Source organism: Python bivittatus, unplaced genomic scaffold, assembly GCF_059951505.1.
Source record: "Python bivittatus isolate LINGU-HERP-01145 unplaced genomic scaffold, Pbiv_v1 ctg000480_np1212, whole genome shotgun sequence".
NCBI classification, from domain to species: Eukaryota; Metazoa; Chordata; class Lepidosauria; order Squamata; family Pythonidae; genus Python; species Python bivittatus.
In genome coordinates, this window is record NW_028277075.1 from 84,332,991 (window position 1) to 84,353,729 (window position 20,739).

At 37.9% G+C, this 20,739-nt stretch overlaps 1 protein-coding gene across 3 annotated transcripts in view; it reads left to right on the top strand.

Annotated features, from left to right (window-relative positions):
- KALRN (kalirin RhoGEF kinase) overlaps positions 1-20,739 on the top strand; it is a 543,871-nt gene that overhangs the window by 255,640 nt on the left and 267,492 nt on the right. For all 3 annotated transcript variants that reach the window (XM_088146453.1, XM_088146450.1, XM_088146449.1), the window contains exons 4-5: positions 11,003-11,195; positions 17,690-18,202. In XM_088146453.1, the coding sequence (XP_088002579.1) occupies positions 11,003-11,195; positions 17,690-18,202 (706 nt within the window). The remainder of the gene's footprint in view (positions 1-11,002; positions 11,196-17,689; positions 18,203-20,739) is intronic.

Sequence of the window (20,739 nt, forward strand, 5' to 3'; positions counted from 1 at the left end):
CATAAATGATGTACTATATGTAATTCACATCATTTGCTCAATGATGTCATGATGCATGTGATGTTACTTGTCTCCTCTTTCTCCCCTGTAAATGCTCATAATGTCAAATTAAATTATCAGTGTCAGGAATTATAGCTTGCCCAGAAAATCTTCAAGGAGGATGAAACTGAAATAGTGGAATTAAGGGGAAAAGCCATTTTTTGCTTGGTTGGGACCTTATGCAATGTTACTTTCTTCCACCCTATGATAATCAGGCTATATGCTCCAGTATGAGGCTTTGCTGCTGTTCCTGAGCTAGACTTCACAACTTTTAGCTCCCAGAGTCCATGAATCTCGTCTCAACAGACTTAGCTGCTGATGTCACTCCTCCTCCTCCTCCCCCCGCCTTCCCCTTCTTAATGAAATAGAGATTGGCCATAAAAATCATTATTTGATTGAAGCAGGGAGTTTGCTTCTATGGGCATGGGGCTAGGTAATATCCAGATCTCAAAAATATATGAATGTTTTATGAAATAAACCTGATTTCTTAATCTAACCCTTCATAGTTAATATCTGGATTGATACTTACCTAACTGAATTTTGTTTAGTCGTTAAGTCGTGTCCGACTCTTCGTGACACCATGAACCATATTGCGCCAGGCCTTGACTATGCGGATCTTTGTCGGCAAGGTGACGTCTCTGCTTTTTAATATGCTATCTAGGCTTGCCATAGCTTTCCTCCCAAGGAGCAAGCGTCTTTTAATTTCATGGCTGCAGTCTCCGTCTGCGGTGATCTTGGAGCCCAAATAAATGAAGTCTGTTACTGCTTCCATTTCTACCCCTTCTATTTGCCAGGAATTGATGGGTCCAGATGCCATGATCTTAGTTTTTTTAATGTTGAGTTTCAAGCCAGCTTTCGCACTCTCCTCTTTCACCCTCATCAAGAGGCTCTTTAGTTCTTCTTCACTTTCTGCCATTAGGGTGGTATCGTCCGCATATCTGAGGTTGTTGATGATTCTCCCTGCAACCTTAATTCCGGCTTGTGATTCTTCCAGCCTGGCATTTCTCATGATGTACTCTGCATATAGGTTAAATAAGCAGGGTGACAGTATACAGCCTTGTCGTACACCTTTCCCTATTTTGAACCAATCGGTTGTTCCATGACCGGTTCTAACTGTTGCTTCTTGGCCCGCATACAGATTTCTCAGGAGACAGGTAAGGTGGTCTGGTACTCCCATCTCTTTAAGAATTTGCCACAGTTTGTTGTGATCCACACAATCAAAGGCTTTTGCATAGTCAATGAAGCAGAAGTAGATATTTTTCTGGAACTCTTGTGCTTTTTCCATGATCCAGCGAATGTTGGCGATTTGATCTCTAGTTCCTCTGCCTCTTCGAAACCCAGCTTGTACATCCGGTAGTTCTCGGTTCATGTATTGCTGAAGCCTAGCTTGTAGGATTTTGAGCATAACCTTGCTAGCATGTGAAATGAGTGCAATTGTGCGATAGTTTGAGCATTCTTTGGCGTTGCCCTTCTTTGGAATTGGAACATAAACTGACCTTTTCCAATCCCGTGGCCACTGTTGCGTTTTCCAAACTTGCTGGCATATTGAGTGCAGCACTTTAACACCATCATCTTTTAGTATTTTAAATAACTCAGCTGGAATACTGTCATCTCCACTAGCTTTGTTGTTAGCAATGCTTCCTAAGGCCCACTTGACTTCACTCTCTAGGATGTCTGGCTCAAGGTCAGTGATCACACCAGCGTGGACATCAGGGACATTAAGATCTTTCTTGTATAGTTCTTCTGTGTATTCTTGCCACCTCTTCTTAATCTCTTCTGCTTCTGTTAGGTCCCTGCCTTTTTTGTCCTTTATCATGCCCATCTTTGCACTAAACGTTCCTTTCATATCTCCAATTTTCTTGTAGAGATCTCTAGTCTTCCCCATTCTATTGTTTTCCTCAATTTCTTTGCATTGTTCATTTAAGAAGGCCTTCTTATCTCTCCTTGCTATTCTCTGGAAATCTGCATTCAGTTGCTTATATCTTTCCCTTTCACCCTTGCTTTTCGCATTCCTTCTTTCCACAGCTATTTGTAAAGCCTCATCAGACAGCCATTTTGCTTTCTTGCATTTCTTTTTCTTTGGGATGGTTTTAGTTGCTGCCTCCTGTACAATGTTACGGACCTCCATCCATAGTTCTTCAGGTACTCTGTCTACCAAATCTAATCCTCTAAATCTATTCATCACCTTCACTGTGTACTCACAAGGAATATGATCTAAGTCATACCTGAGTGGTCTAGTGGTTTTCCCTACATTCTTCAATTTAAGCCTAAATTTTGCAGTAAGAAGCTCATGATCTGAGCCACAGTCAGCTCCTGGTCTTGTTTTTGCTGTCTGTATAGAGCTTCTCCATCTTTGGCTGCAAAGTATATAATCAATCTGGTTTCGGTATTGACCATCTGGTGATGTCCATGTGTAGAGTCGTCTCTTGTGTTGCTGGAAAAGAGTGTTTGCTATGACTAGCTTGTTCTCTTGACAGAACTCTATTAGCCTTTGCCCTGCTTCATTTTGTACTCCAAGGCCAAACTTGCCTGTTATTCCGATTACTCCTTGACTTCCTACTTTAGCATTCCAATCCCCTATGATGAAAAGGACATCTTTTTTTGGTGCTAGTTCTAGAAGGTGTTGTAGGTCTTCATAGAAGCGGTCAACTTCAGCTTCTTCGGCATCAGTGGTTGGGGCATAGACTTGGATGACTGTGATATTGAATGGTTTGCCTTGGATACGCACTGAGATCATTCTGTCGTTTTTGAGGTTGTACCCCATTACTGCCTTTCCCACTCTCTTATTGACTATGAGTGCAACTCCATTTCTTCTAAGGGTTTCTTGCCCACAGTAGTAGATATAATGGTCACCCGAATTAAATTCACCCATTCCCGTCCATTTCAGTTCACTGATTCCCAAGATGTCGATGTTCAATCTTGTCATCTCATGTTTGACCACATCCAGCTTGCCTTGGTTCATAGATCTTACATTCCAGGTACCTATACAATATTGTTCTTTACAGCATCGGACCTTCTTTTCGCTTCCAGATACATCCACAGCTGAACGTCCTTTCGGCTTTGGCCCAGCCGCTTCACTCTTTCTGGAGCTACTTGGAATTGCCCTCCGCTCTTCCCCAGTAGCATATTGGACACCTTCCGACCTGAGGGGCTCATCTTCCGGCGTCATATCTTTTAGCCTTTTAACATTGTCCATGGGGTTTTCTTGGCAAGGATACTGGAGTGGGTTGCCATTTCCTTCTCCAGTGGACCACATTTTGTCAGAACTCTCTGTCATGACCTGTCCGTCTTGGGTGGCCCTGCACGGTATAGCTCATGGCTTCACTGAGTTACGCAAGCCCCTTTGCCACGACAAGGCAGTGATCCATGAAGGGGACCTAACTGAATAGCTAAGCCTAATTATACATTTAATACTGAATTGTGCAGCTGGATTATAATACTGTGGGGCAGAAAGTTCTTTTGTTTCTTCACATGTAAGACATTGGACAGTGGATTTTAAGAAGATTTTCCAGTAATTAATCTTCCTTATATTTTATCTTAGGATGAGCACTGTTAGAAATCAGGGTCTTAAGTCATATAGAGTTTGTATGTCATTACAAGTACCTGAAACATCATTCAGTAGCAAACTGGCAATCAGTGCAAGGAACATGTATAATATTATCAGACTAATATTGTCAAATATGGACTCTCCAGACACTCAAACCCATATTGAGCAACACTAGAAACTGTGCAGACTCCACATGGCTGGATAAGGTATTTTATTGCAGTCAGGAAGGAAATAATATATGTATCTACCACAGAACACTACTGCAGAATATGTATGCTTATATGTATACATATCTGTCAGCTATAAGGTTTAAATCCTAGGCATTTCCTTTGATTGTTTCAAATCAATGGGCTTCTAACTATTCTTGTGGCCTTGAATGTCAGAGATCTCTCTTCCATGTTTTCATAATGGTTCTGTCTGGTCAGAAGCCTCATCAGCTCCAGCCTTCAAACTACTTCTCTATTTTCTCCTCCTCCACCGGATTTGGAGGTGCCAGGTGCATCTGCTCCCTCCCCCGTCCTGTTGTATGAGACTAAAAGGTATTGGTCCTTCCTTTCATTTCAATGTCCTTATCTGCTGCAGTTCACAAGGGAGACGTCTCCTTCTTTCAAGCTTTTCTGTTGTTCTCTCTTCCTGTCTAAGGATGTTAGGAGGGGGGATAATTTCCATTTCTTCTTCTGAAGCCAGGGAGTATTTCACCCTTTCAGGCCTTTTGTACCACCCTTCCTCTTAACACTGGACAGCAGGAATGGGAAGAATGTTTGTTTGTTTGTTTTTAAAAAATTGTATGGCTGCCCATCATAGAGCACAACTCTGGGTGGCTCACAACAATAATAAAACCACAAACACCACAAGAACAAAACTGAAACCCAGCGCCTCAGTCATCCTCCTGGGATGCCCCAACAAACTATCCACGGGTTCCCATCTTACTCTACTGCAGTGCCTGGGGGAAGACCCAGCTATTCATCGCCTTCTGGAAGGTAAAAAGGGTGGGGGCCTGCCAGATCACCTGGGGAAGGCTATTCCACAGGGTAGAGTCTGCCATGGAAAAGGAACACTTCCTAGGTCCCACTAGATGGCAGTTTTCGTATATCCTAATTTGTTAGGAGTTCCCCTCATTTCAGAACTTTCCCTCACAGCTTTAGGCAGGACATTCTCTGTTTTTTTCACATTCCCCTTCCCCTTCCCCTCCTACTCCAGCTGTTTCCATTCTTCCTCTAAGCCAGAACTGCTGATAAGTGCTATAGCTAGAATATGTGGAACATTCTCCCTTCAGAGATTAGGATGACCCCAACCCTGTTGGCCTTCCATAAGGCCCTAAAGACCTGGGTATGTGCCCAGGCCTGGGACCCTGAATGTGTTAAGGGCCCCATTTCTTGGCTATACTGATAATTACGGGATAATGTTTCTCAGTTGTCATATATATTTATTTATTTTGTGCCGTATTCACCACCCAGAGTCACTTGATTGAAATGAGAGGCTATAGAAATGAAAACAAACAAACAAACCAATAAATGTGGCCAATCAGATGATTTGGTGCTTGTGAGGGTATTGGAAATGGAAATATCAAAGCAGGCAGGAGGCATGTATGTCACCAGCTGTTTTCATCTCTGTGTCAGAATTCCAGTGAATTAAATATTCCAGACTGGTCCTACTGCACCAGAAGGGATGCAACAGACCAGGTCACTTGTTGGTGAGAGTTTGGCAAGTGTGGCAAGAAGAAATAGGGATCTTGTCATCTGCTCTAATGTGAAGTCCCCAACAATCATGGAGAAGAAGATGTGCTGTTTTAATACTCCAAAATGTCCAGCTAGCCAGCTGTTGTGACACAGCAGCTTCCCCCAAAGAAGGAGTTGATCATTGTCAGGTGGTTCTCCCCATTGCCAGGAAAAGTGGAAGGGACAAGACAAGATGATACATTCTGCTCTAGTTGAATATGGATTTGGTTAGAGGGAAGAAGTCATTAGCTCCCAGCATCTCCCAGGGTGGGTTAGGTGTCAGAAGGAGGGGGGGAAATTTTCCAGGTGCAAAATGGATCCACCTCACTTACATAACAATAGCAATAGCACTTAATTGATTACCCATAAGGCCATATCAAAATACAAAATATTAAATAAAACAATCCATAACTATATTACCAAAAAAAAGAAAATCTCAGCTCACTTGGCTTACATGATAAAGCTTCTAACTATTTGTTTTGTGAAGTGGCAATGTAAGATATAAACATTAAAATGAGGAAAGAATTGTGTCCACGTGACCTGGTACTGAGTGAACCTAAGATGTTTGTCAATATTCCAAATTCTTATATGGTCAGTTCATTCCTCATAAGATATTCTGCCCCTTTGGGGAGGTGGCAATAATGCTGAAAGGCTATTTTGAGGGTCAAAAGTACATTGATAAAAATGTACAGTAGTTCCTTTCAACTGAAATGTGTTCCCTGGAAAGAAAAGAGCAGGGAAGGAAACTGCTCTTAACTGTGGAATGGATTATAAAAGTACACCTCCCAAGACAAATCAGAAGCATTAAAGAGGTGGGTGGGATATGGTGGATGGGCTGAGAAGTGAATCCCTGAATAGAAGGGAGATTTGTTGGGCACTGGAATCCCACTTAAAAGGAACTCCCTTTTTGGTTAGACAAGCCTGTGGTTGTATATTCACAAGAATCAGATGGTGTTGGAAGAGAGTTTTCATGAGAAAAAAGTAAATTCTGGAAGAAATCTAGCATCAGTGAAGAATGAAAACACCATTATGGGACCTGCTATATGATGCAATAAGGAATCCAAACAGGCATTGATTTTTCAGTAAGGAGATTTACTTGCTTTACTGAATACTTCTTCATTTCCTACAAATTAATTATTGGCACAAAAATCAAACAGGGCAATTATTCAGTTCTGCATTAATTTAAAACCACTGACTGATATTCTCATTCAAACAGCATTTGTCCCTTATTTTTTGTGTAATATCTAAATATATGCAATGTCCATTTAAAATTTATACTATCCAGGTTGAAATGACTATTTACTTCTCCCTGAATACCATAATGTCAACTGTATCAGCAGCATAGACATTTTTGTTTCTGTTTAAGCCTGTCCTATAATTAAATTCCATTATCATTGTTTCTTATATCTGCATTGTTGGCCTCTTGTTTTCAAGATTTTGGGGATATGTTGGTTATAACGTCTAGATTTGTTGTGCCATAAATAAATTATTTGTAATAGTTAGAACTGTATCCTCAGTTATGCTCAGTTACATCCTCTGATATGCTCTCAGCCAGCCCTGTGTCCATCAGTGTCTTCCTCTGAAGGGCACAATAGTTCTAGCAGTTAATTTCCCAGCAAGTAGCAATTCTGCATTGATTTTCCTTCCATCATGCTCCTTTTTACTGCTGCCAAATGACTCAGATGAAAAAGATATTAGATGAGAAAGGGATACTAAGGTAGTAGTCATTAGAGAAATATATCAGTGCCATATCATAATTCCTAGAATTTGTCTAAAAATCCAGACCCACATGATCTGCGTGGTAAGTGGCATCCACAGGAGTACTATTTTCACCTCTCCAAATAGCATCAAATGCATCTTTTGGACTGCATGGGGAATTTCTATATCAGCCATGGGTTAGGGTTAATTTATCATATTTACCCCATTCCCTGTAAAAGGTCAGTGTAATTTTTTATTTGGAACTTGGTTGAAATCTCCCTCTATCATGATATTTTCTGATCCTAATGAGTTTCGTATTTGTTTGCTTGTTTAAAGTATTTGTACAGCTACCCATTTTATAACCAAACACTGGATGACTCACAACTAAAGAATAAAACAGTACTGTATGTACAAATAATAAAAACAGAGAACAATAAAACCAAGAAGAGAAAAGCCTTGCGCCACAACTGAACTTCTACAATTAGATCCTCTCCTTGTAATTTCCCTTTTATAAACACAGGTCTACCCTCATTGTTCCTAATTGAATTAGTAGCCCTAAAACCATTCTCCTTGGGTAAAACGTATGGGATTTTTAACACCCTTTCTTGTGTTTTCTGTAGCAACAAAAACAAAAGGGCCTACACCCTTTATTTGATTTTTATTCCAATTTTAAAATATTAAAATCATTCCATGTTATGAAAGATAAGAATTTCCCTGTCACTCTTCAGCATCTCAACTTAAACTCTACTATGAATTTGTTTGATGAGGGTCAGTTGCCAGATAATAATTACTATGAGAAGTGAAGAATTGATAAATTACTTCCATGTTAATAAGTTAGACTGAAGCAACATCTTCAGTTAGTTAAAATCCCAAGTAAATTATTTAGCTGGTAGTAAGAGATTTTAAAATTTGAGGGGTTATTTGACCCAATCCTGGTTTTTGATGTTAATTTAAAGTAAGATATCAGTTCAGAGCTTTCATAAATTGTATCCTATTGAAGTTTGTATTTATTCATTTATGCTTCATGCTTTTTATGTTTATTTATATATGTTTATATACATTCATCATATAAATAAATAGATACTGTTAAAGAAAAACTCATGGTCTGGAAAATGTTTCTATTTTGAAATGCTTCAAACTCAAAATACCCCTTTTTAGTTCTGAAGGTGAACCATTTTGCCCAAATCTACAAATTCCATTTTATTAGGTTTACATTTCTTGTCAGAACATTTTTAGGCTTTCTTTTTTTACCTGTACCTCATAGGCTGAATTAAAAAGAAGTATTTGCAGACCTATAATACCTGAGATTTTAATAATTATCTAGAGGCTTAAGGTGATTGTTAATTAAATTTGGGGAAAAAATGAAGGTAGAGAGATGTCATTTCAGGTTTCACCAGAGAGAGTGAATATGTAGAATAATTATAGAAGCCTATGCTGGTCTTTGACCATAATAAAGATTTGATTTGATTTCTAATATATAGAAGCAGGCATGCTCAAAATATAGAAGTATTTCAGAAGCTTGTCACACATAATCTAAACCATATATGGCTGCTTCTCTCAATTTCAGAAAGCCCATTTTGTATTGTGTTAATTCTTTAATTAGGGCAATAGCATTCACCTAGAAAAACCTCTGGGTCCTGTATTTCATCTGCTGTATCTGAACTACCTGGCATCATGATAATTGTATGCTGCTTTCTTACAACTTAGTGGGCAAATTTTAGTGTCCAACATCTGAAACTACTTGTTGGAAGCTATTAGTTAATTCTGGGTAATTTGCCACCAGGCAAATAGCCTCCTGCTAATTGCCACTTATTTAGAAAATAATATTTATAGTTAGTGGATACACTGGCTGGTATAACTATCATGAGAAGATGACTGAGCTTCAGATGAGGTTACAGTGCTTCCATCTTTAAATTATTATTTTTTAAATTGCAGATAGTCAAGCTTTCATTAAGTCCTTACAGGATCTGAGCATCAGTAACTGAATGCAGAATCTCGGCTCTTAATTTTAAAATCTATGCTATTGCAGTATTGTAGCTACATATCATTGCAATTCTTAATGTGTAAGAATTTTGATCAATATAATATTGATGGCTTTCTAGGGTTATTCAATTAAAGTAAGTCTGTGTTGTTTTGATCCTAAGCAATGCAAGACACAGTTGCCTTTAGAACTGAAACTTTGAAGTGAAGCATTGTTCTAACAATCTCCACACACTTTGTGTCCCATCTTCTAATATAAGATACAAAACAGAATTTCAAGCTGATTGAGGTTTTACAAATTAATAGGATGTAACTTTGCAACTTGCTGATTTGATACATAAGTAAACAAGAGCTTTACCTGTAATGATCTGCAAATCAAAGACCCTGAAATTAGGCCCCAGGTGTAGAATAGAGTGGATCCCCCAATACACACAGAGATATGAGAGATGCTGTGGACTCTAGAGAGGAAAATCTGACATGTGTCCTGTACTCCTTTCCTTTTTTATGTCAGAGCTCCATTAACAGCAGAGACAATAGGAAGATGGATTGGGAAATATATCATGGATAGAATATAGTAGGCACTAGGCACAGAGAATACCTCTTAGATCTCTATCTTCCCCCAAAGGCTGAGATTTCCCTCCTATTATAGTAAGGAAGTGTTTTTTTCAATACCAAGCTGGAAGGGGAAGAAAAGACACAGATGTCTTTCCATCTTCACGTCCTCCCTGCTGTACTGTTACCGAGAAGAAGTTAGATATGTTAGAGTCTCCAGTATTGGAATGCTCTGAATAGGTGAATAGGATAGCGATAGAATACAATGCTATCACAAAATAACAAACAGGAAAATCAAGAAAAAATTCAATATGCTATCTGGTACAAATATACAGGTTGAAACTTAGCATGGGAATTGCGATAAGCACTTGCCACTTTGTTGGCCAACAAATATCGATTCTTGTTATTCACAGTAGTTATGTTCTATAAAGTTGCCATGAACACAACACAAATACTGAACTGTTGCTCCTAGGGGAAATATAGGACACTTTTTTACAATATGAGAGCTGAAACGAGAAGGCAGAGTATCGCCTTGTTCGACCTCAGCTGGGAATGTCCGGGTCAGGTGACTCAAATTTTTCACCACTCGTATTGATTTTGGGGTTACAAATATGTTTTTTATTTTATATTTCATAACTTTAGTTTCTTTCCTTTTTTCTTTTCTTGCACTTTATTTTTTTTCTTTTTTTTAGATTTGTCTTTTACTTTTTGTAAAATTCTCAATAAATATAATTTAAACAAATAAATTGTAACAAGTAGGTGAATTTGAAAACATGGAATTCGTCAATAATAAGGATTGAATGTATATGCTTCACGAATTGTACATAATTCAGGGGTACTTTGTTTAACAGTCTAATTAGGGGAGAGGTTTCTGTTATTTACAAAGGTATTTTGAAGTGCAAAAGTATGCCATCATATAATTAGCACAATGATGTCATTACACAAATGACATGAATGTATATCATTTGTCTTATGACATCATTAAGCAAATAAAACCACTTTGCTTAGAAAATTGGTCCATTACCTCTTGAGTACGTTGCATCAAGGTCCGCTAAATCAAATACTGTTGCTCCTAGGGGAAATATATATTTCAGATAGATGCTTAGTATCTAATTCATTATCACTTTCTCATTTTTCTCATCATTCTCACTTAGAAATTCACTTCATGATACTGAGGAAACTAGTATTTAATCTATTTTGTATAGTGAATTACAATTATATCATGTGCTTAGTCTAAAGGTAAATTAATGCACAAGCAATTTAGCAAAGGCACAAGTTGTCCAGTTAACGATTTAATGTTGTAATAGAACATGTTTAGGAACAGAACAATTGTTATCCATCTGGAGTCTGTGAATGTATGAATCAGGTTAGAAGAGAGAACATGTCTATTTAACTGCAACTTCATATTTCTAAGACCTGCTCTGAACTGTTGTAGGCATACTATTTATTCAATGTTTTATCCCTACAGTGAAGATGTCTGCAAACGAGGTTTCACAGTCATCATTGATATGAGAGGGTCTAAGTGGGACCTGATCAAACCTCTCTTGAAGACTCTTCAGGAGGCCTTTCCTGCAGAAATTCATGTTGCCCTGATAATCAAACCTGATAACTTTTGGCAGAAGCAGAAGACAAATTTTGGAAGTTCAAAATTTATCTTTGAGGTAAGATGGAGAATCTTCAGTAATTAAGAACTATTATAAAAACTAGCACTGCGTGATAGAATGCAAAGATGGGGGAAAGAGGTGCCACCTAGGGAACAATCAGATAAAAGAGAAAGGAATCCACAACAGGGTAACAGTCAAAGAAAGAAACTTAGGAAAGACCCGCCCTATCTACTCAGGCAGTAAATAGGGAGGGCAGGAGATTTGTGCTTTCAGACTTGCAAGATTCTGTTAACGTAGCCTTACAATAAAGTAGAATTAGTTCATCTAGTCTTGTTTCCTGTCTGATTTACCTGGGAGGGCTGACCCACTGCCTTTTCTTTTAGATTAATAATTAAATATTGCTTTGACCAACATGTGTGTAATGGATAGAAGGAATGACCTTGAGGAACAGGAGGTTCCTTTTAACCATTACAATATGCTTGCATGTTGATGGCTTAACTGTTATGTAGACTGAACAAAATATATAGGCATAGATCTTTAATGGGAGTCGGTTGAAATTCAACCGGTACAATTTAGCAGATACAAGTCATTGAAAAGTCCACTGATACCTGCCAGTGTCAACATGAAAGAAAGATGCTGCCCCTAGGCAAAGAGGAAGGATTATCCACAGAATGTATGTTACTATGACAGCTGCTTCTGCAGAAAAATCTTCTCTCTTGAAGAACCCCAGTAATAGCCAGGTTTATACTCATATTTTCCCTTCAGGGCCTGTCAGTCACAAGCTGTTAGTAAGCAAAAAAAGAGCAGGGTTGACATGTGACTGACAAATGCAGATTTCTGGAGCTTCCTGTTAACACAGGAGATGATCCAACAAGCTCCTTGTCATTAAGTCAGGCTTTTACAAATTACTTTTCTTTCCTCCTGAAAAGACTGAATGAGTAGGCTGTTTTGATTGGTTGCATCTGAACTGGAAATAAATATGACAGCTGATAGGATGTTACCTTGTCCTTGCACATCTTTTCTTCCTTCCTGATGAAGTTTGATAATGTATTCCTATTCATCTTGAATTCTCCAGGGAGAATCTATCTGAATAATAAATGCATCTGCAGAATGCTTTAAACAAAGAGGCCTCCTTTCCTATCTTGGTGTTAAAAAGACCAGTTATGACAGGGGAAGAATACTTTTAAATAGATTTAAAAACCAAGTGAGAAATCTTCAGTCTGCATTGACATGTCCTATCCTAAATTTAATTAGAATCTAAATGTAAAGAATTACTGTTCAAATTAACAGACTCTGCTTATGGTGCATTTTTGAAATACTGTGCCATCTAAGCATGTAACTCGCTGCCTTGATATTTGAAAAAACAACGCAGGGAAACATCATCTTATGTAACTTTTAGCTGTTTTTATGGGTGGGGCATACATTTTTTGTATGCCGCCCAGAGTCCACTGAAGTTGGCAGCCAATAAATATAAATAAATAAATAAATAAATAAATAAATAAATAAACTGCTAATTTTTCCAATGTAGCAAAAAAGTATTTGTGTGGTGTTGTTTATGTCCCTAGTAGGATATGAAAAATATAAGAGTAGTGCTAGAATTTCAACCAGAAAAATGGTTGACATTTCACTCTTTAGAACTGAGGGATTGCACTACTTCAAGAAGCAACTTTGAAGAATCTTTGCTTAAGGCGTTGTTGAAGTGAAATATCCTCTCAAATCTTTGTACAGCCCTACTAAAATCATCAGTTATATACCACCTAAGCTAAAAGTATCAATAATAAGAATTTATGGTAAGGATACCCGGAGCAAAAGAAACTTGAAAGGTCTGGGAAGTAAAATGGTCTCAGTGAAGAGGGAAAAAAAAGATCTACTAGAGAAGATCTATCTCTACTAGAGAAGGTACTCAGCAGGTATTTCAAAGAAGGCTAATTAAAAAGGTGTTCCTACAAAAAAGAACCTGCTGTATGGAGAGCTATGGACAATGGAATGTGGGCAATGGAACAGAAACTCTACTCTAGAACGGAACAAGAAGATTCCAGTGGGAAAAGAGACACCCTAAGGCACAAATGCATTCTTTTGTGTTCCTCCAATCTGCGTTCTGGTGGTTGAGCTGAGTTTGTTGACCTTTTGCAGGCTGTATTTTTCAGGATTGGCCCAATTGACGTGTGAACAATTCACACAATGAACATGCTAATCACCCTCAGCAGCCACTCGTTAACAACTCAACAGAAAAAAACCCTGCCTAACCCCCAGGAAGATAAACACATACGCTGATCACCAAAACAAATAGCCACTTGTTAACCCACAACCCCCCTCCCTGCAGGCATCCCCACTGATCTCTATAAATACCCACCAGGGTCACATCATCCTGGGCACAGAGAGAACTGCTCCTGTCTGTGCTCCTGTCCTCTGAAGATGCTGGTCACAGATGCTGGCGAAACGTTAGGAACCAAAACCTCCAGAACACGGCCACATAGCCCGGAAGACCCACATCAGCCATCGTATTCCGGCCATGAAAGCCTTCGACAATACAAAATGTATAAGTAATTGTGTGTTTGGGATTTCATTCTACAAGTGAAAGCCATTGTAATCATCAGCTGGAACTGATACAGATCCAAGGAAACTCTTTATGGGAAAGAGAGCTTGTCATCTGAAATTATTCAAAATAATTTCTAACAACCAATTATAAAATACATATCTTAAACATACTATTAACTGGGCCTAACATAAAATTCTGTGGTGTTTTCAATTGCTCATTTATTTTCTTCTCTGGCAAAGGATACCAAATAAATGTTGAGCCTGGACGTTCCAGGCAAGCAGACTGCAGTATTTGTCTTTGGTTGAGTAATGAATTTGCGGAGTAACAATATGGAGTGAATCACCTGTTCTAAGTCCTCTTCTACTTAGAAATTGCTCAGCTGCACACAGTTAATTAATATGTTGTCCATTGCATTAGACTCAGTGGCCTATTGCTTGGTTCCTAAATGGTGAATTTTGTTCTGGTCTCCACAGTTGTTAAGTTACAATTTTTTCCTGTGGCCAGAGTAGAATTATGCTCCTAAAGTGAATTTCTGCATCTTGTTTCTCAGATCAGTTTTTCTAAACTATTTTGTGCCTGAAGTCTAATACATCTTCTTTCTGTATAATACACTTACCAAGGAGAAAATACAGTACAAAAAGGAAAGTGTTCTTGACTGAGTATTTGAATTAATCTTATTCTCAGTTGTGATAGCTTCAAAGATAGACAGCAACTTTGCTTGTGAGATTTAAAAAACAAAAAGAGCAAATGCTTTGCTAGAGCAGAGAATGATGAAGCCAATTTCTCCAGTATCTAAACAAGAAAATATGGGGAAAGCACCTTTAAAAAATTGCATATAGAATTTGGAGAATTCCCAGGGAAATCTGGGAAGCTATTCAATTATACAACCCTATATAGGAAGTTATTCAGTACTTTATATAGGGACAAATTTCTGAACTCTGTTTGAAAAACATCATTATTTTTCCTATTAGGAATTGTAAACGGCTCTTTCATTTACAAATAGATTCATTTGTATTCTGCAAAATGTATTAATGTTTGTTTTAATTCTTGTTTTCAAAGAACAACCACATTAATTAGAATGGTGATATTGAATGAATAACAATTATAGTGCCACCCTGAAATGCTGGAGCTGGACCACTGCCAACATTGAATAGATATCTTGGTAAACCACAAACTATATGAGGGACTCAATCTCCTACCTGTAAAATGGGAACAATGAATCATATATATCTCAGGGTTGTTGAAAAGGGAGCTAAAATGAAGTTTGCAAAGAACGTTTCTTATTTAAAAGTTATATTTCAATGAATAATTATAACTTTTTCATTATAATTATTTATCCATAACATTTTTTGTAGTGTAGTGTGATTTCATTTTTGTATTAACTTGGTTTTCTTTAGTGAGTTGGAAGATAAAAGCTGTATGGAAACATATGATCTGCCTGTGGGAAAACCTAACTGATAAAATCTGAGGAGCAGTGAGAAGTGTATTTTGGCAGAATAGAGTATCTGCTCCCAGTCACATGCCTGATGTCTATATAATAACTATATAATTCAAGTAGGAACATTCAGTGTTATATCATTTATCCATTTAGGAGAGTATTCATGCCAGAAAATTAAGGGTCACGGGGAAGAGTTATATTCAATGTATTAGAGGCTATGAACTCCAGTTTAAATTATGTTTCAGAAACATCTCCCCTTCTCTATGTTTCTGATAGGGAGTTTTAGCTTCAAAAGCGCCAGGGATTCAAGAAAGTTTGTTCTAGAAATGTAATCAAATAAAAGCAATATTTTAAAGCCATGTGTAATGAATTTGTAATAAACTTCATCCCAGTATTCTTCAAAATTATTCATTCTATGAAAGGTAGAACTTGAAAAGCAACCCATGAACACGGCATCCTTCTCACAAAATGCCAATATATGGCGCCAGTAACTAGAATATTGGTACGAATATGGAAAATTTGTCTTCAGATTCCAACTCAGTGGGTTGTCCTGACCAAATCATGTTTTTCATTCTAAAGCTAATTTTTCACAACAATGTCTATAATGTTCTTTGAAGAAATAACAACAACAATAATACCACCTAACCTTTCTGCTCTGACAAATACTAACATTATGCAACTATGGAGAGCCTTGTTAGTGTTGAATCTTACAGATTTTCTAAACTTGGAGAGAATGGAGTCACACAAACCCAGATAATATATTACATAGCTTGGAAGAAGTACAGGAGAAGGTCTTCTTTCAAGTGTCAGAAGGACAGGCCTCATATTTAAAAGGACCTCTTGTGCAAATTTTAACAGTTGGATGGGTTCATAAAAACAGATGGTTCCTGATATTGTGAGATCCTAAATTCTTCAAGGCCTTGAGGGTTGATAGTAGCACTTTAAATTATACCCACTAAATCATTGGCTGTAAGTGCAGATCTTTCAGTGCAGGCATCGTATAATTCCTGTATTTTGTTCTGTATAGCATTCTAGCTAACACATTTTGTATTTGTTTCAATTTCTGTAAACTTTTCAAGGGTAGCCCAGCATTGATCACATCGTATGGAGTGCATTGCAAAACTCAAGACAAGATACTGTAGAACCAAGGCATGGATGCCAAGTCTGATCATCTCAGGAAGGGATGATATGATACTGTAGTTGATGTAGTAGGCCCAGCTGCATAAATGGGCTCCATGTCACAGCCGTCATGAATTCAATGACAGCTGAGGGTCGAGGAGTATTTTCAAACTGCAAACCTGCCCTTTCATGGGGATTGCAAACCAACCAAAACAGTCTAAATCTCCATCTCAAAGTCTGATTTCCTATTTATCAAAAACAAATCATTTTTGGTCTGGATTTAATCTCAGTATATTCTTCCTCATCCAGGACTTTATCAAATTTAAGCAGCTTTCAAGACAGTGATTGCTTGTTGAAGTTGGATAATAAGGAGCAATAAGATTGGGTGTCAAAGCTCTTAATGTATTCCTCCAGTTTCAGTTTCATATAGATACCAAACAGCATGGGAGACAAGTGCAATCTTGTAGGATACAAGCATACTTTCTGGATACAGCAATGACAGTAAGGACCTGAACCATTATAAAAATAGCATTCCCAAATCACATCTACTTTCCAGCATAGGTCATCCACCAAAACTACCAAAGCAATCTCAGTACTGTATCCAAGCTAAAAGCTTGAATGAAAAGGGGGCGGATAATCTCTAAATATATCCTCTAAAACAGGACTGGACATCCTTTTTGGGGGACAAGAACCATTGTTTGCTTTATGTGGCATGCTGAGGCTGTACTTTCAAAAGTGGGGGGGGGGGACATAAATTAATTTACAATACTTAATTAAGCACAGTGGATATGTTCTTGTACATAATCATTTTCCCTTCTGTCAATTAAAATTACAAATGGTGACAATCTTTGGAGAGACTCTTGGGGCTATACCTAAAGTTCAGGAGGCTACATGAACTTTTAAGCCTTTAGGTTGAACACCACTGCTGTAAAAAAATATGCACACTTTCATAAGAAGTAGTACCTATTGTTTGAGTTTTGCTAAAAGGGCTGTGTAGTGTGAAAACAAGGGACATGCTTACCCAGTTTTCCAAATTATCACTTACTGTGAAGGCATCCTGACTGTGTATGATAATGGAGAGCTGTAAATGTACTTTCATAATATTAGTTGTGGGCATAGGATCCAGCCCAAAGGAGTTTACACAGGACAGAGGCAATGCTTCATTCCTTGCTGATTTCTAATAACACTGATGATGCTACTACAGTTGTCATGAGTTCTCTTTCTCACAATGTCTGTTTCTTTTCCCTTGTGGTTGTGAGAACCAAGACAAAGACAAATCACAGCCATACTGGGATAGGATGTACTTTCTTTCTTTCATCTGGCTGTCCAGCATTTTTTCCTGCTTACTGCTTCTCCATTCATGCTGCCTGACAAATAGTTAATGGTAACTTTAAATGTTAGGATTTCTATATAATTCCTTAAAAACTAAATCATACCCTTTTTTTAAATCCTTAGACAAGCATGGTCTCTGTTGAAGGATTAGCAAAACTGGTTGATCCCTCCCAACTAACAGAAGAGTTTGAAGGATCTTTGGATTACAATCATGATGAATGGATAGAGTTGAGAGTTTCCTTGGAAGAATTTTTCAATAGTGCCATCCATTTATTATCCAGACTAGAGGACCTTCAGGAAATGCTGGCTAGGAAGGAATTTCCAGTGGATGTGGAGGGTTCAAGAAGATTAATAGATGAACACACACAGCTCAAGAAGAAAGTAATTAAAGCTCCGGTGGAAGAATTGGACCGTGAAGGTCAACGACTATTACAATGCATAAGATGCAGTGATGGTTTCTCTGGTAGGAACTGCATTCCTGGCAGTGCAGATTTCCAAAGTCTTGTGCCAAAGATTACCAGTCTTTTAGATAAGCTGCATTCAACCCGACAGCACTTGCATCAGATGTGGCATGTTCGTAAACTGAAACTAGATCAGTGCTTTCAGCTTCGACTTTTTGAACAAGATGCAGAAAAGGTAAGATATAGCCTTTTTCTTCTTGACTGTTACTGTGAAATCAAATGGCAACAAGAAAGTTGTAGCCAAATCTATTTCTCCATTTTACCAAGATGAAAAATTAATCAGGGATATAAATCGCAAGTTCCTTGTAAAGAAAAATTACTGAACTAATTGTTGGAATAGCAAGGAGCGTTAGAGCCAAAAATTGTTCACTTTTGGTTGTTCTGATAAAAGGTGATCTTCATGCAGTGTCCTGAGCTGATGTGACAAATCTCAAATTATTATTATTTTTTTTTTCATTTCACAAAACTTGTTAATGGAAAGCCATCAGAATCAGAACTGTGGAACAATTTCCACTTGGGAGAAGTTATAAAAATGAGACTTGGAAAACAAAAGAAAGAAGAATCATATACATGTTGAGAAACAGGTCCATGGGCATCATACTGTCAGCAAGCTGCTTGGTTAAGTGCATGTGGTAGCAGCTGAATCCCAACATTGTAAACTCACTTTCTAAATCAGGGATGAATAACCTGCAGTCTGTAAACCATATACTGTGAGAGAGGTGTACACAGAGGGAGGTAAAAAAAGAGATGGAGGCTACAACTGCATGATCGAAGCCCTCCCCCTGAGGATACTCCTGTTCTGTGTCTAGCCTCATTTTTGTGTTCTTCAGAGCCACTCCTAGACTGTGGTTCTGAAATTCACCAGTGTGATTTCTGACGGGTTATTTACAGAACCAAGAAGCAAAATAGGTGCATTAAGTCTTCATTAGACTTAGGACCCCTATTTTATTTAAATTCAAAAGCCTTCATCACCCTCCCACCCGAAAAATTGATGCTGCCTACTCCAATTTTGTCAGTACATCATTGCCCCACTCTTTGTGGCCCAAAGAGGCCAATTGTGTTTTTGTTTTTTAAAGAATAAAGTATGGCCTGCAAATGCCGAAATATGGGCATCACCCTTATCTAAGTGATGAATAGTTTAACCATGTCTTCTCATCATGATGATGGAGATTAATGCCTCAGGTAACAGAACTGGGCAATTGTCCTGTTTCCAGTCAGGGTAAATAATACTGGATGATTTATTTTATGCAGTTCACTGAACCATAATTGACTAAATTTGTAAGGTTTTTGTAAAACAACAACAACAACAAACTATTACTGGAGTTTGTCCAATAGGTAATTATCCTTTAAGTCTTCTATAGTTCTTCAGGTTTTTCTAGACTTCAGTGAGGCATGACTGTAATGGTATTATCAAATCTGTTCATAACAGAAGTTTCTGATTCAAGCAAAAGATGATGTAATATTTTTTCAGTGTTACAATTTCCACACTTTAATACAGTATTTGGCCTAGGTCATTATTGTTTCTCCTTTACCGGTGATCATTGTTTTTTAAATGCCATAGTATTTGAATCTTTCCACTTTCATTAAAGTTGATTTATTTGAGTATTTTATGCCACCTGTAGCCCTTCATAGTAATAGCTTGTTTTCCTAGCAAAGAAGTTGCTCACCAGATTAATTTTGGTTAAATCTTAAAGTTAGATGTCAGTAAGATGTACCTGTGAATTTCTTTAGACATGATTAAAAGCTAAGTGGCATCAGATAGTTTGGCAAATCATCATATATGGGGGAGAAGAAGCATCACAATGATCACAGAGGAAGGGAGTAGAACTCAGCCTTAGTGTGTGTGTGTGTGTGTGTGTGTGTGTGTGTAAAATATGTATATGCAGTTCAATCAGCAGAGAGGCTTTCATCTTCTAGATGTTCACCTCTAAAACCATGACTCAGTCATCTGGGGTGCATTAGCTGAACCACAGAAGGTTGTTACATATTATGCATCCTAAATACAGGATGGCCTGATTATGTCACATTTAACCTATAGGATAAAATCTGTGACATTTGTTGTTCATGTTATTTCCTCACGAGAGAGAGAGAGAGAGAGAGAGAGAGAGAGAGAGAGAGAGAGAGAGATGGAGATGATTGGCAGACTTCTCTGCAGAGAAAGGTAATAACTGAATCACAATATCAAATATTGCAATCCACAGGCTGCTTAGTTTCAGAAAACAAGGGAAGCTACTGGAAATACTTGAGAAATGCTAATACATTGTTTATGATTATTATGGTTATTTGACACGGAAAGGGGAAGGGAAGGGAAGGGAAGGGAAGGGAAGGGAAGGGAAGGGAAGGGAAGGGACGGGAAGGGAAGGGAAGGGTAGATGACTCATATAATAGTGGAATAAACACAGTAAGAACAGAAAATATTTATCAGCCTATATACTTCTGGAAATACTTCATGTTGACATTCATGCTGATTCTTCTTTTGATTTTTTTTTCTTAAGCAAATAATCCCATGTCAGTATTACTATCTCAGTACCTCTGAATTAGAAATACCTCTCCTATGGCAATGAATAACCAATTATAATAAATACCAGGCTAGTCAATAAAGAGTATTACATACTTACACAACAAAAATAAGTAAAAACAGATGTCATCATGTTGAGAACAGCATCTTATCATTCCTCAGTATAAAATGTTGGATTGTGATCAGGCAAATTC